General features: G+C 49.9%; 1 protein-coding gene across 1 annotated transcript in view; it reads left to right on the top strand.

The window, feature by feature from the left end:
• The window catches only part of LOC114850366 (phospholipid-transporting ATPase ABCA1-like), a 93,279-nt gene that overhangs the window by 77,154 nt on the left and 1,881 nt on the right, over positions 1–14,244 (top strand). The window contains exons 45-49 of the mRNA XM_029142279.3: positions 1,459–1,600; positions 2,314–2,448; positions 3,863–3,966; positions 5,037–5,129; positions 11,814–12,057. Of these exons, the coding sequence (XP_028998112.1) occupies positions 1,459–1,600; positions 2,314–2,448; positions 3,863–3,966; positions 5,037–5,129; positions 11,814–12,057 (718 nt within the window). The remainder of the gene's footprint in view (positions 1–1,458; positions 1,601–2,313; positions 2,449–3,862; positions 3,967–5,036; positions 5,130–11,813; positions 12,058–14,244) is intronic.

The raw sequence follows: 14,244 nt of genomic DNA, 5'->3' as shown, positions 1-14,244 counted from the left end.
TCTGCTTCAGAATCAGTCATAAGAAATCTTTGTACATTTCAAAAAAATACCTTGACGCCAGCATTATGAGAGTCGAGCATTTGAGCAGAGGAAAGCTCTTCCTTATTTTTAGGTACAAACAGGGATGTTCCTTTGTCCTAGTGTGAGTCTCTAAGGCAACGCAAGCGAACACGGTGGAGTATGAGCCGCGGTTGGTTTTAGGTCACAGCAGTTGCTATAGCTGTTAATTTATACATCTGGTAATTGAGTTTGTGTTCAACAAAGAAAGGAGAGCAAGGCCTAACACAGCTGATTAATGTGGGTAACGGTGATCAAAGAAGAATCCCTGAGACCTTTAGGGGAAACAAAAACGGAAACGAGAGGAAAACAGATGTGAGTACGCCCACCTCTGTTTTCAGCTCATTACGCTTTCTATGCATTGGCAAGAAGAATGATCGGCAGCAGGGAGGAAGCTTTGTCGACCAAGGGGAAGTTTCTGCTCTCGAGGAAATTGTGTGTCTTATCTGAAATCCCAAAGAACGGCGTTCCTCGCCTGCGCTCAGCATTTGTCTTGCAGCCTTGTGCTATTGTTGGATGCTAACAAGAGAAGCCGAAGAAGCCATGGCTCCTTGATGGGATGGAAGGGAAAATGATTTTGATAGAACTGCTACAGGATGTACTTAGTGTGATCCATTAGCTTAGCTTAGCATCAAGACATGATTTTGAATTCGAACAGATTACTGTAAATGGTTCCCCTTGAAGACAAAAAAGACTTCTGTTGTGTTTAAGTGCCACACTACTTGCATGCACAATGTCATTGGGACTAATGCTGGACCTGTTGTGTAGCTTTTTTCTTCTAGCTTGAGGAGCAAATGCATGCTCAGCATGTGGCTAACAAAGTAATTCAAGCGCTAATTAAAACACTAGAATCAGCTAAAGGCTACCATAACTTGGGCTGAGTTTTATCAAAGCTAAAAAAGTAATAATATTAGATCATTAAAGTTTTCAGTTCACCACAACCTTGTTAAGGTCCAGCAGCTTCCAGACACATCAAATCCCACTTTGCTTCCTCGAGGCTCAACATTGCTGCTGGAAAATACAAAAAAAAAACAGGCTGGATTGTTTCTGGATCAAAAACCAAGCTACATAAAGAAGAAGCTGTAACATTTGCTGCCTGCAGGTGGTGAAAGTTTTAATATTGTGCATTGCGGGAAGAGCATGTCTGCACTCTGAGCTACTGCTGTCATTATTCTACTGGTGTCTGGAAGGTGCATGTTAGTATGTTAGACAGTGTTGCACATACATATTCTTGGTATTTGTTTTGTGTGCATGATGGATTCGGTGAATATCTGAGTCTTTACAATAAATTGTGTATTAATACTTGTGAGAAAGATTAATGATTGGGATCTATAATGTTCAGGAGCTTATTGGAACCTTAATTATACCTATATGTTTTATAACTAATATGTTTTTCCACAGCATCCGGACAGAGATGAGGGATGTGCACCAGAATTTAGGCTATTGTCCCCAGTTCGATGCCATTAACGACCTTCTCACCGGGCGAGAACATCTGGAGTTCTACGCCAGGTTACGGGGGGTACCAGAAAAAGAGGTCGCCATGGTAACTATTATATCCTTTTGTACTCCTGCCCCTTGTGTGGCTGTTATTGGGCAGGCAATGAATCCTAACCGCGTAACCCTGTAAACATGTAAATAAAGGTGGAGGTAAATAAATAAGACAACTTAAACATGGTTATATACAGTACATACTTTTTTACCTGGTGTGCACTTAGGAAAAGTCGAAGTGTGCGTTGCAGTGATGGAGCACCTCAGTGGGAGAGGCCATACATAATGAAAAATGGCCGGTGGTAGAAAGCAGCAGCTGTGGGTTATAGCTCTACATTATTCACCGTGACCAGTGGCGTGGCCGGCCCCTTGCTCTGCCCGCTTCTACAGCTGTAGGATCAAAAGAGGAGGAGGCTGGCGGCAACCACGGGCCCCAAACCCAACGCCGGCTCTTTGATCCCATGGCTGCAGTGCGATGGGGCCCAGTTCTGGCCCACTAGCACAACGCTCAATTTCCTGTGGATTATTGTGATGGTGGCCCATCTCTGTCCGGACTGAGCCTGTGTTCCCTTTTTTGCATAATATGCGCAGTAAATAATACACCCAGGTATAAAGGTATTGTAAATAAAGGTCCCAGAGAACGACCAGCATGTATTTCAGTTTGTCCTTTAAGGGACACTCGTAATTATTGATGCACCCCAATAAACCGTGTTTACGGTCGTGCTGATGCCGCTGACGTGGGTGCTCTTCCCATTCTGTGTTCACAAGGTGGCTGAGTGGGGGATCCAGAAGCTGGGCCTGGTCAGATACTCCAACAAGCCAGCCGGGACCTACAGCGGCGGGAACAAACGCAAGCTTTCCACAGCCATGGCCCTGATCGGTTGTCCTCCAGTCATCTTCCTGGTGAGATGCACTACACCCCTATAGATGAGACGCTCACGCAGCTTCAATTCTCACAATGTAGTTGTTGATGAGAGTTGGAGTTGCTTCAGCACACTTCAACAGTTGAAAACAGGCTTTGTGCAAAACTCACAAATTCCTGCTAAATTTCCCGAAGAAGTTGAGGCACATTAGTTGTGGATGACGACGGCGTCTCTCAGGGGTCAGTCGCTGGTCAGTTTTTAATTCATACTGTTGAGAAATGGAGCGATTCCTTTGGAAAGTGGAGCACACGGGGCGGCGTTTGCATGGATTAGATTCCCATTCATCAGGACATGAAGCTGAGGGCAAAAGCATAAAGGAAGATTAATGAAGGTATGACTCAGAATGTGCTGCATCACATGCATTCAATTAAGCAGCTTTAGTGTGCATTAGAAAATTTGTGTCTGTGTTATTATGAGGGACAAACTTTAATGACCTTAAATCACGCTGGGGGCCTGCTGTGGGCGCTCAGAGGTATATATTTTCATTAGGATTAGTGCAAATGTTTCCTATTACTGCATTGTCCACCTGCTAAATCGCGAGGCCAAAGCCAAAATACACAAACTCAAGAAACGTATAATACAAAATCAAACCAATGCCCAGAAATAGCTTCAAATGTACCGTGCTGCATATTTCCATTTAACTGGCTGTATAAATGCATTACGCTGCATGATTTTCAGCACTTTATGCCTCTAATAAGTCAGGTAATGAGTAATCCATAATGAATTACTCGGTAATCTCTTCAGCTGTTTCTGTTTTCTGGGCCGGTTCCTTGGCCGTGCAGCATTGAGCCTCCTTATTTACTCGCCTGAGCCAGGCCCGTCTTCAATGGGAGGCAGTAGGATGTGTGTTGTCAGTGTCTGTGTCAGTTTCGCTATTGTGCGCGAGCCCAGGGAGCCCAGGGAGCCCATGGAGAACAGGGAGCCCAGGGCCCCGCGGCGCTGCCACACAGGGTTTGCACAGGGACGCGTTGGATACGGTGATGGACAATACCCCGTGGGATTTGGAGGATTCTGCGAGCAGAGGAGAACCAGGCCTGGAACGAAAGCAGCCGGTGGACCGAGTACTGTCACTCGCTAATCGTTCGCGGCCAGACTGGCCCCGAGGAGGAGGAAGCGGCGGGTCGCGGGGATGCTGTGCGCGTCGTGCTGTGCTGGAGAGCGCTCCGGCGTGTGAGCGCGTCTGTAGCCGCGTTCTTCATGTCTGTAGCCGCGTCCTGGGTTTGTTCTGCCACTCTGTCACCAGTCCAATTAAGACTGCACAGCTCCTCACTGCTCCCAATCTCTTCCCCATCCGGTTGTTTCTGTTTTTTTTTTTTCCTCCTCGCATTGTTTAAAGATGTGTTCAAAGCCCTGATGGAGGAGAATCTGGTTTAACGTGGCTCATTTCACTGCAGGACGAACCGACCACTGGGATGGACCCCAAAGCGCGGCGCTTCCTCTGGGACTGCATCCTGAGTGTCATCAAAGAGGGACGCTCCGTCATTCTCACATCCCACAGGTGCGACCTCACTCTGTGTAGTTCTGCCTCACCCACTTAGATAATGCCAGAACGCGTTGACTCGTCCGGCTCCAAATGACCCTCCCGAAAAGAAATAAATAAATGATTCAAATGGTGGAATTATAATTAGAATTGATGTAACATGTGCTTTAGTTGAAAGGGCTGCTTCCTGTGCGACAGTTAATGCCGTCTGCCAGAAACACTGGCTGCTCTCCGCTTTCATGAAGCATGAAGGCTTATTGACTGACTGCTGCTTTTTTCCCCACCCTGAAAAGAGACACTGTCAATATTGGTGCTGGAGTCTTTTCATTATTCAAGATTTCCTGGAGCAAATTGGAGTTTCTTAACTTTTCTTTTGTAGCGCTGGGCAACTTTGCACGCGGTTTTACGAGAGGGGAAACTTAAATATCCCCCACCCCATTTATTCTTATTTGTAATGAGACCTGAAAACCGATGGTCCGAGTCGATATGGACCATTCAGCGTTTCTGACGCCCATTCATTTCACCCTTCTCTGAACTGCGGGAGTTTTAAATCAGGTCATGTGAAAAATCCCCGCTGCTCGTCTGGAATATATTACCCTCATTACACGTGTTGCCTTCGCGGAGAAATAAAAACATTTGGTGTTGTCGCGGGCGATGTGGCTGAGCTGCATGCAGTCAGCCGTCGCACGAGCAGGTGGTTGTGTTTTGTTAAGTAGCAGATTCACCAGATTTTACAAAGTCATAATCTTAATTGTACCATTCCTCACAAAGGCTTCGCAGGTTTCGCCTCGTGTACAAATGACTCGCGCACCGGCCCAGCGCCGCGAGAAAAAATGAGACAATAAGACCTGCAGATGGTCCCTTCCTTTGCCTCTAATTACAGAATTTGTCGCCCATTTAAGGTGTCAAAGGCGACATTTACTAATGTTCACCCCAAAGTACAAATAAGAAAAAGTTTCACTAAACTGGCTGAATGATGTTAGATAATTGAATTGGTTTAAAGTTGCATAAACAAAACCCACACATTTAAAGTGAATGAGAACGACAAACTTTACATGATGCTGATGCTTCCTGTTTCCTTTCTACAGTATGGAGGAGTGTGAAGCTCTGTGCACGAGGATGGCCATCATGGTGAATGGCCGCTTCAAGTGTCTGGGCAGCATCCAGCATCTGAAGAACAGGTCTGTGCATGCGTTAGAGCAAAAGTAGAAAAAACTAAACAATCTACTGTGTGGAGCTGGAGTTGAGCCGAAACAAATGCCTGTTTCCCACTGAGGTGCTCAGGTGATGCAGCGAATACAGTATGAATAATGTGAGGCTGTGCATATTGGTAATAAAACAAGAGTTTGTCAGGGGAGGGACGAGAATTTATGAGTGCAGCTAACAAAGAAGAGAAGACCAAACGCATGCATCGCTAGTAGAAGATGCTGGGTTGTATTAGAAGTTCAACATTTTGGGGGAACTGCTTATTTGCGCCAGTAAGTGGGTCCATATCCGTTTAGGTCCGGACGCGGGTTTGGTTCAGGAGGCCGGAAGGAAGCAGGCGGCCTAACTTGATTCCACGCCTGTGCTGCAGCAGCTTCGGTGGCCGAGGCGCAAAATTCTAATATTCACGTGAAAGCATTTTAAATTGAGTTTATCTTGGCATCAATTCAGCTGCGTTGCTGCTAATGCACCAGCACCGCTGACCTCCATCCTGACTAAATTAGCTCCACACATGACTGATAAATTGCAATTCTGCAGAAATCATATAAACCTTGGGAAGATGAATTGTTGGATAGTGTAAAGAAACGAAGGACTTAAAAAAAATAATTATTCTTCTCCTGAGAAAATTGCAACTTTAGTTAATGTAGGAGCAAAACAAATAGTTTTTTTTATATTGATGACTTTTTATGTTATGAGCAGTACGAGCAGAGCTCTGTGTTAGTGCAGTGACGTGATGTGTCACAACTGATCAGGGGATTCATACATTAGTCCAGCTTTTATTTCACGTTGCCAAGCTACAGGTTGTGTCTCTGCGCCTCGGTTCAACCCCCAGTCCCCTCTGCATTATCTTAGTCCACCACGTTTCCCTCCAGACTCATAAATTCTTCCCCCGTCCTTCGTCACAGCAACAACGTCTTAATAGGTTTTCTTACATCTCCATTATGGTTATTTCCTGCGTTTAACTCTTCATACTCGCGCCGCCTGATATTCATCTGACATTTCCCAGGGCCCGATCGGCCCCGAGCTCCTCGCTCAGCCGAGGCCGATCCATTACCTCGGGCGCGGGCTGGCGACATTATTGCCCCTCCACTGTGTGATCCTCTAAGTGGAAGGACACACACGGACGCGCACACACGACGCACACCCGGGACGCGGATGCGCGGTGGCAGTCGCGTGCCGGGGAGAGGGATCAATACACGTGGGATGAGGGGCGGAGAGCGACGTTCTTCAAGTCGTTTTGGGGATTCTGGGAAACGCGTGGCACAGCGAGGAGGGGGCAGCGGCGTCAAGGGCGTTTCCCATCAAGAGCACGGTGATGTTACATTGGCCAGAGACAGAGGAGTCCAGGCTGAAAAGGAGCGGGAGCCGCGAGACGCGGGGCTAAACGGGAGAGCGATGTAGCAATCAGTCTGTCCCAGATGTTGAGGAAATGGACGGATCCTCTGAGTAAATTACATCCTGACCGCGGGGGGAGAAGCAGTTCGGTGTAAATAAATTATGAAGCGCGCAGGAGGCAGCGGGTCGTTAAGAGACACGGGAGCGAGGGGGGGGGGGGCAGTGGGAGGGGGAGCACGCGGCAAACAAGGGGAGGGACGCAGGGGGTTAACGCGCGTCCTCGTGAGCCCCTCGCGCCGTCAGGTTAAAAACAGGGGGGGGCACATAAGCATGACGTCGACACCGATTCTCGCCGTGCTTATTTTAGATCTCTCACGGACAATTTACACGCTCTCTGAAATGCTATCGCTGAGTTCTCGCCAAGCAGTGAATAATTTCTAATTAAGCGTCCCTATCTGTGCGGCGCTCGGCGTAATTAATGTTTCATGAGGTGTGGGACCCCGTTAATGACTGAAAAGGCAATTAAGGCCTGTCGCCTCTGTTTTCTTTTCTCGTCACTATGCCGCCACATGTTCGCGCCCGCTCCCCTCGCCGCCACTCGCCACGTGACCCGCCGGCGTTGGAGGGGACGCGCCGCCGAGCGCCCGGGAGCCGCTCCGTCACACGGCGGGGGGTCTCGGGCTGCCCCCCCCCTCGTATCCACCCTTCGCCCGCACCCTCTCCATCTCCTGTTCATCACGGGCCCCGGAAAGGAGTGCAGCATCTCACTGCGGGGGCAGCTCTCGCACTTTGACCCCCTATTGCTCATGTAATACACACTCACCCCAACACCTCTCACTATATTACCCTTATTTATTCATCCCTCCCTGCTCTCAGGTGGAGAGGCTTCCCGGCCAGCCATCCATGCGCTTGTTAGTGCTGCCCCCTTAAGTTCAGCGCTGACCCTGTCTTTATCACTCAGACGCCCTTCTCCCCGCGCTAACGGCCCTGCCTCCGTGCATCCATCACGCCCCTAACGAGTCACAGCGCCCTGTTTAAACTGCAGAACCGCAGATCGGCGCGCGCCTCTGGGTTCGGGCGCCGGGCGGCCATTTGCATAAGCCGCCGCGATTACCTCAGTGTGCGGCTGCTAAAAACATCCTCCCCACCTGTCCTGATCCTGAGCCCTCGTATCCATCAGCCTTCAAGGAATTTATGAAAGCCTGGCAAGAAGAGGAATAAATAAGTTTAGGAAACGTGCGCGCGGCTGTAAATAGCGGTTCAGTGTAGTTGTGTGTTGGCATGAAAGCTCCCAGGTGTTAAGTAAACTCAAATGAAGTGGAGGAACCAATAAAGGCAGCTTCAAAGCTCCCCTATAATCTTGTCAGTTAGGAAGGACACCCACTAGCCAGCGCAGGATTTCTCTCTGATTGATATCATTCATATCCCAGCTCCATAGAGTGCCGCAGTAAGTACACGGGCTGGAGTCTTATTTTCTCCTTACTTAAAGCGCGTGGCGATATAAAAGCAGAGCATAAAGTGCGCTTAATGCATTAAGGTAATGTGGTGGCGGCGCGGGAGAGTTTTTACAAGAGCGCCGTCTGAAACTTTGGATCGATCCTCCCAAGTTGACGCGGAGGAGTCCAATAAAGTCAGCGGAGGCCCGGCTCCGCAGGTGCGCCATTAAGGAAATGCCTCGGCGTGCGTCACCGGCCCAGATACACAACAAAAGCCTTGTCTCTTTACAAGGCGTCAGCAGCGGCGCAGTAATTAAGGCTGCTAGAACAGAGCAGCGCTCGTTCCCACCCTGGACAGTTGGTGGGAAGATTCATTTATTATTAGGTTTCATATCCAAGGCAAGGATCTGCATTTGCATCTGCATCCCATCGTTCAAGGTCTGCAGAGATTGCTCCACGGCTCCGGCTCTTTATGAGGTCTGCGGCCGCGTATACGTTTCCAAAGCCTGCAGTAATAACCTTTACTGGCTCCACGACGCTTTGTTGTGTGATTACTTTAGAAACTTAATATTGCATGCAGACACCTTGTAAACGTGTCATTACATGAAGGCAGGCAGTCGCCGCTAATCAGCCGCAGCCCTGACGTGACCTGCACCAAGGTCAGGAACAACCAGCGGCTCCACCTGCAGCGGTGCTGCTTCCAGTCTCAGTTTGTGTCTCTTTGCAGCTTTTTTTCGGACTCATCGCTCGGTCTCCATGTCCCGCTGCTCCTTAAACAGCCATCAATTAGTCTTTAGTTTGATTTTCTCTTGATCATTAGGCTTTTATTGCTTCATCCATTTGTCGTCCGTCTTCGCTGTATGCGAACGATTTCTGTCTCTGTTGTGTCGATGCCATTAATGCTGGACTCAGAATGAGCTGGTTTGGGTCGGATCTCAACACAGTCTGTTCCGTCTATACGTTCACTTCCCCACCGTCCTCACATGAAGGAAGGGAGGTTTTTTTTGGATGACTTCCTGCCTGATCAAAGCGTGGGACCACCGGGGCCACGCGGTGACCCGGTCGCCCCCACCCTCCCGCCGCCCGCCCGCCTCCACAAACACAAGGCCTGGCAGCGGTGACGGTGACCTTTCTGGACTCCCTCAGATGAAGGACGGCAGCGGAATTACTTTCCGCCTGTCATGGCCTTATCTGTATCTGGCCCTTGTTTGTTTTAAATTACATGGAAGACCGACTTCGCAGCCACCAGCGCGAAGGGGAGGTGGAGGCGGGATGATGAAGACGCGGACGATGGGGCCACGCTGTGCACATAGTGTATCATATCTGTGACGTTAAAACACGGAGAAATAATTAGCGCAGACAGTCTTGACTTAACTTTTAACATCATCCGTCTCTTTTGATCTCCTCTTCAATTTGCAGTTTGTTTGAGGAACACCCAGGCAGACGGCGCGTCGCAGATGAAACAGCTTGTTTTGTTGCAGACGCAGAGCAAAGCTGATGAATATAAAAGATAGATATTTCTCCCCAAAGAGGCGCCTGGAGTGTAGCTGGCGTGTAGCTGCGGCGCGGAGGGAAGCCGAAATAAGGTAGAGGAGGAGAGGAAGCTAATTGATAAGCCCTCTTACTGTCAGTGACGAGCAGCATTTCATTAGCCACATGCAGAACACTCCAAACCCTTTGTAACAATGCTTCCTGGGCTTATTGGATTTCTGCGTCTTGGCCGAGCTCGGCGCTGCTCGGACAAAGCTCGCTTCCTGAGCCGGCAGCTATAATAAACACAAGGGGATTGTGGTCATAGTCTTGATTGGATGATGAATTAAGCTTGATGTGTGGGGACGGCTGTGATGTGGCGGCGGCGGCGTGCGATTACAGGCTGCAGAATCAGAATCTGTGTGAGGATTCACGCAGCAGACAATACGAGCTTAGTTGGAAGCGCAGACGAGCGCTAGCGTCCGCGGTCGTGACGTCTGACGCATTCATAGTTTGTCCTATTTGCGCGAGCTCCCGCTGTTTCTGCGTCACCCTGCAATATTACTGCACGCTGGGTTTTACTAATGAATGAATACCTGAGGAGAAACATATTGTACGTCTGTAACAACAATCATTATTCACACTCGTCTGGTGACTCACTTCATATAGTTTGTTCTCACCGGACTAAATATATCGTGTGCGTCATTTATGTACAGGATGAAAACAGAGTCATGAATTCACTGCTGTGTGATCGTAAAAACAGAGACAGAAGCTAACGTGCTAATGTTGTGTAATTATCACTGATGATAATGAAGACAACACAACAGGAACGACCTTCTCCTCAACTTCAGCGTTGAGATCAGATTTCCGAGCAGATTTGACGTAATCTGAAGCTAATTCACATCACAACAGGTTTTGTGCAGCAGCCGATTAGTCATTTAAGCAACAAACAGCGTACGAAAGGAGGACGGAACCGACATTAGCAAATCTAATGCAATCCGACTCCCGCGATGAGTCAGTGATTGCTGTGACCTTCAATCCTGGAAAGAGTCCCTCACCATCGTCACGAGGAAGCGCATTCTTATGAAGCCACACATTGTCTTGTGTGAGTGAGGGGTTTGCTGTGGTCTAACCCCCCCCCCCCCCCCCCCCACACACACACACACACACACCCCGCGGTGCAGGCCCGGCCCGCGCCGCCGGCTGGAAGCCCTTTAGGCTCACGCTGGGCTGCTTCGCATGCACATTCACCCGCTGCGGTCTTTGTTCCTAATTGTATCAGGAGACGGGAGCTGCATTACACGCGGCAGGTGTTTGCTGCTGTACATTAAACACATGCACATTGGCGTTGCCTCATCGGCGCCGCGTCCAGTCGGAAGGGCTCCGCCTCCTCTCCCGCTCCCTTCGGGATCACCTCGGCCCGAGGTTTCTTCACCATATCTCTAATTGCCTCTGAGGGAGTTTCCGACTCGCACGTAGCTCTGCAGCAGCCCGCGTGGACGTCTCCATGAGTAAATCCAGCATTAGGGAATTAATTAGGCAGAAAACAATGGGTCATCAGCGCTAACGACACAATAACAAGGCGCAGGGTCTTATTTGGTGCCACGCGTTACCGGCAGCACGCACGCAGTCTAACAGCTCCTGAGCTTCGCTGTAGCTCATTCCTTCAAAAGCACTCAGAGTTTGTTTCAACCTGACTGGAAGAATGATGCACAGGAAACGGCAAAATGACTTTCTGCAGGTTCACGGCTGCAGGTTTCATTCTCAGCTGTTTTTTTCAGAGCAAAGACCCTGCTCACCTCGCTACTTCGTTATCTTCATCACGGATTCAAAGCGAGGCGACCTTCGCACACCGCCTCCTACTGGTTAACGCCCCACATGACCGCTTTATCCCGCTTGTCCTCCTTCAGTCTCCAGCTGCAATTTCCTTCATTGATCGTGTGTTTGTGAGTTTCTTGTGCTGTTAATGAACGGTTTCACCGAGAGCGGGCGATTTGCAGTGGAAATCGAACTAGCTGGTACCACGGTGGGCAGAGCGGCGTGGGGCCCGCAGCACTTGGTGTAATATCATTGTACTCTTGCCTTTTTGACATTTACTCCACTGGACCGCGTTGTTACTGTACCTGCGTTTCCTTGAACTCGCCGTTCCTGAAGATAAAAAGTTTCTCCATCAGCCGCAAACTTTGTGCTGTCGGAGTCAAGCTGCGTTTGACCCGCGGACGAGTGAGACCAATTAAATTTTACCATCTCCTCTGCTTCCTAGCTCAGCTCATTCTTCCAGCTCACCACACCATTATCCATCACACCATGCGACGACCCCGGGAGAAGGAGGAAGTTCATTATTCAGATGACCAGCCACGAGCTGCTTCGCAGTCCTGGTTCAGAGGATGGATGTTGAATGACGGTGTCTCGTTGTAGATTTGGCGATGGCTACACGGTGGTGGTGAGGGTCGGCGGCTCGCCTCCCGCCCTGAAGCCGGTGGAGGACTTTGTGCAGCGCAGCTTCCCGGGAAGCGTCCTGAAGGAGAAGCATCACAACACGCTGCAGTACCAGCTGCCGCACGCGCCGGGGGCGCTGGCCGCCATCTTCAGCCAGTTCACCGAGCACCGGCAGCAGCTGCAGGTGGAGGACTACTCCGTGTCCCAGACCACCCTGGATCAGGTGAGGCCCCGCCCCCGCGTGCGCTCTGTGGGATTCATTATCTTAAAGTTCTAGCTGTCGTTGTTAAAACATCTGCTGTTAAACAACGTTTTCTACAGTCAACCTCATTCTGAAAAAAGTAGAGTTTTGACCTGTATCTGATCTATTTAGCTCTTTGTGTGTCCTGTTCTCGTCATCATCAACTCATATACTGTATGCTTTAATTTACTGTTAGATTTATGGAGGCTTGAAGTTCAGTCATTCAAGTGTAAAAATACATCTCTAGGTCCAAAGACGACGGGTCCCGTGATTAAGTCCACCTCAGTGCTGCTCTAGAACTTTTGTTCCAGCTTTTGCTAAACGGAGCTCAGCCGCGTTGTTCTGTTCGTTATCTCTGAGCGAGGAGCGTCTGGGTCCCGCTCTCATTGACCGTGGAGTCAATCATCGTGTTGGACCAGGATACGATTCGACCACCGCTCATCGTCTGTGGGCTGTCTGCTGTTTAGTCTGTGAGACTCCGCTGAGTTAACGTAGCCTCGTTCCATGTCTCAGCCGGGCCTGTGTTCCTTCTAATCCACCCCGAGCGCAGTCGCCAGCCCTGATTGGCGCAACCAACGAGCCCCCTCCCTCCTACGGACCGGCTTCACCTTGTGTTTTCCAAATAACCCAAGGGACCTGGTGCAATCAGGCTCCGCGAGGCGAGCGCGAGTGTGTCTGGTCCTGCAAGCCACCCATTAGCTCGGCGGCCGATGGCCAGGTGGGAGGTGTAAACGACCTCTGAGGGGACCAGAAAAGTCAAGGCTCGGCTCCAGAACCCGGAGAAATGTCTGAATGAGAGACGCCCACGCCAGATGCGAGCGAGTGACGAGGGATGTTCAGCATTTCACCGCCGACATGATCCATTTGTGGATGAACCTTAATTCAAGATAAAACCATCTCTCTACTTAACTAAAACATGCCCTGTAGGGGACTATTAGCCTACCGCCATGACAGGGAAGGGCTTAATGAAAAGCTAAGTGCTTCAACTTCATCTGGTTTCAAATCAGATTCGGTTTCTCCCAAAGGACGCGTTCACACAGCAAAAAGCTGGCTTCTTCCCTCCAAACCGATCTCATCTGCAAAACCGTCTGTTTCTGTTCAAATTCCTCGCTGGTCAATATTTACCAGATCAGATGCAGTAAATAAATCATACTGGGACCACAAGGTCACATTATTAAAGCACAAAGAGGGAGGACTGGAGGACCTGCGGAGACCCAGACGGTCACCTTTCAGCCGGAGATTTATAGAGAAGAGCCTCGACCTCTTATATAACACCCGTGCTGCACTACAATTAATATTGATCCGCACTGGTTGGAGCTCAGGCCTTAATGCTGGTGGCCAAGACAGTGCAGAGCGGTTAAAGGAAGATGTGACTCTCTAAAGTGCCGGTAGCTGGTTGTGTGGGGGGAATGTCAAGTGTGCGGCGCGTTGTGGTGGGAGGCGTTGTCCACCGCGGCGGAGGCCTGACCTTCCACTGCCACCGCTCCAGCCACGTCCTCATTATCGCCTCCACCCGCCTCACGTGACTCACAGGGACCGCGTGACACGTGTAGGAGTTAAACAGTGACAAGGAGCAGTTCATTCATCAGCATCATACGTGATGTCATTTTAAGGTGATTTAAAGTAAAGCCAAGTTGAACGGATCTCCCACTCCGTGTGCCGATGAAGGTCGACCGCATGAATTAATAACTGTTCCAGCAGAAACACAGCCGCTGTGCGAGAGGCTGATTCTCCTTCTAATGAACGAGTTGTGAAGTGCGTGAAGAGGCTGAACGTCCAGGTGACTTCATGTGTCCATGTGATCATTAAATGCTTATTAGGACCCGCTGGCTGCATCGTCCGCGTGAAACGTATCGTTGGTTTCAGTCCGACTGCATCGACTGAACTCATCACACGTTACAAGGACTTCTTTGATATGCAGACGAGGTTAATTGGCTGATTCCACATCCTTCTCCTCCTGTTCTGCCTCAGCGGGCATCACATAAACACCCACATCCGCCCGCGGCGATGTGATTATTGCCTCGGTCCATCTGCCATTAAGAAAGTGCCACTCAGCGGCGCTGGCGTGCGACGCTGACGTCAGGAATGGACGGAGACTCGTCCGAACGCCGAGTCGGCGCCAGGGTCAGAGGTCACGGGAGACGCCGGGCCCGCGTCTGCTGACGCTGT

This window comes from Betta splendens, chromosome 2 (assembly GCF_900634795.4).
Source record: "Betta splendens chromosome 2, fBetSpl5.4, whole genome shotgun sequence".
NCBI lineage: Eukaryota > Metazoa > Chordata > Actinopteri > Anabantiformes > Osphronemidae > Betta > Betta splendens.
Note: the sequence above shows the minus strand (reverse complement) of the source record. Positions and strands in the feature narration are given on the sequence as shown.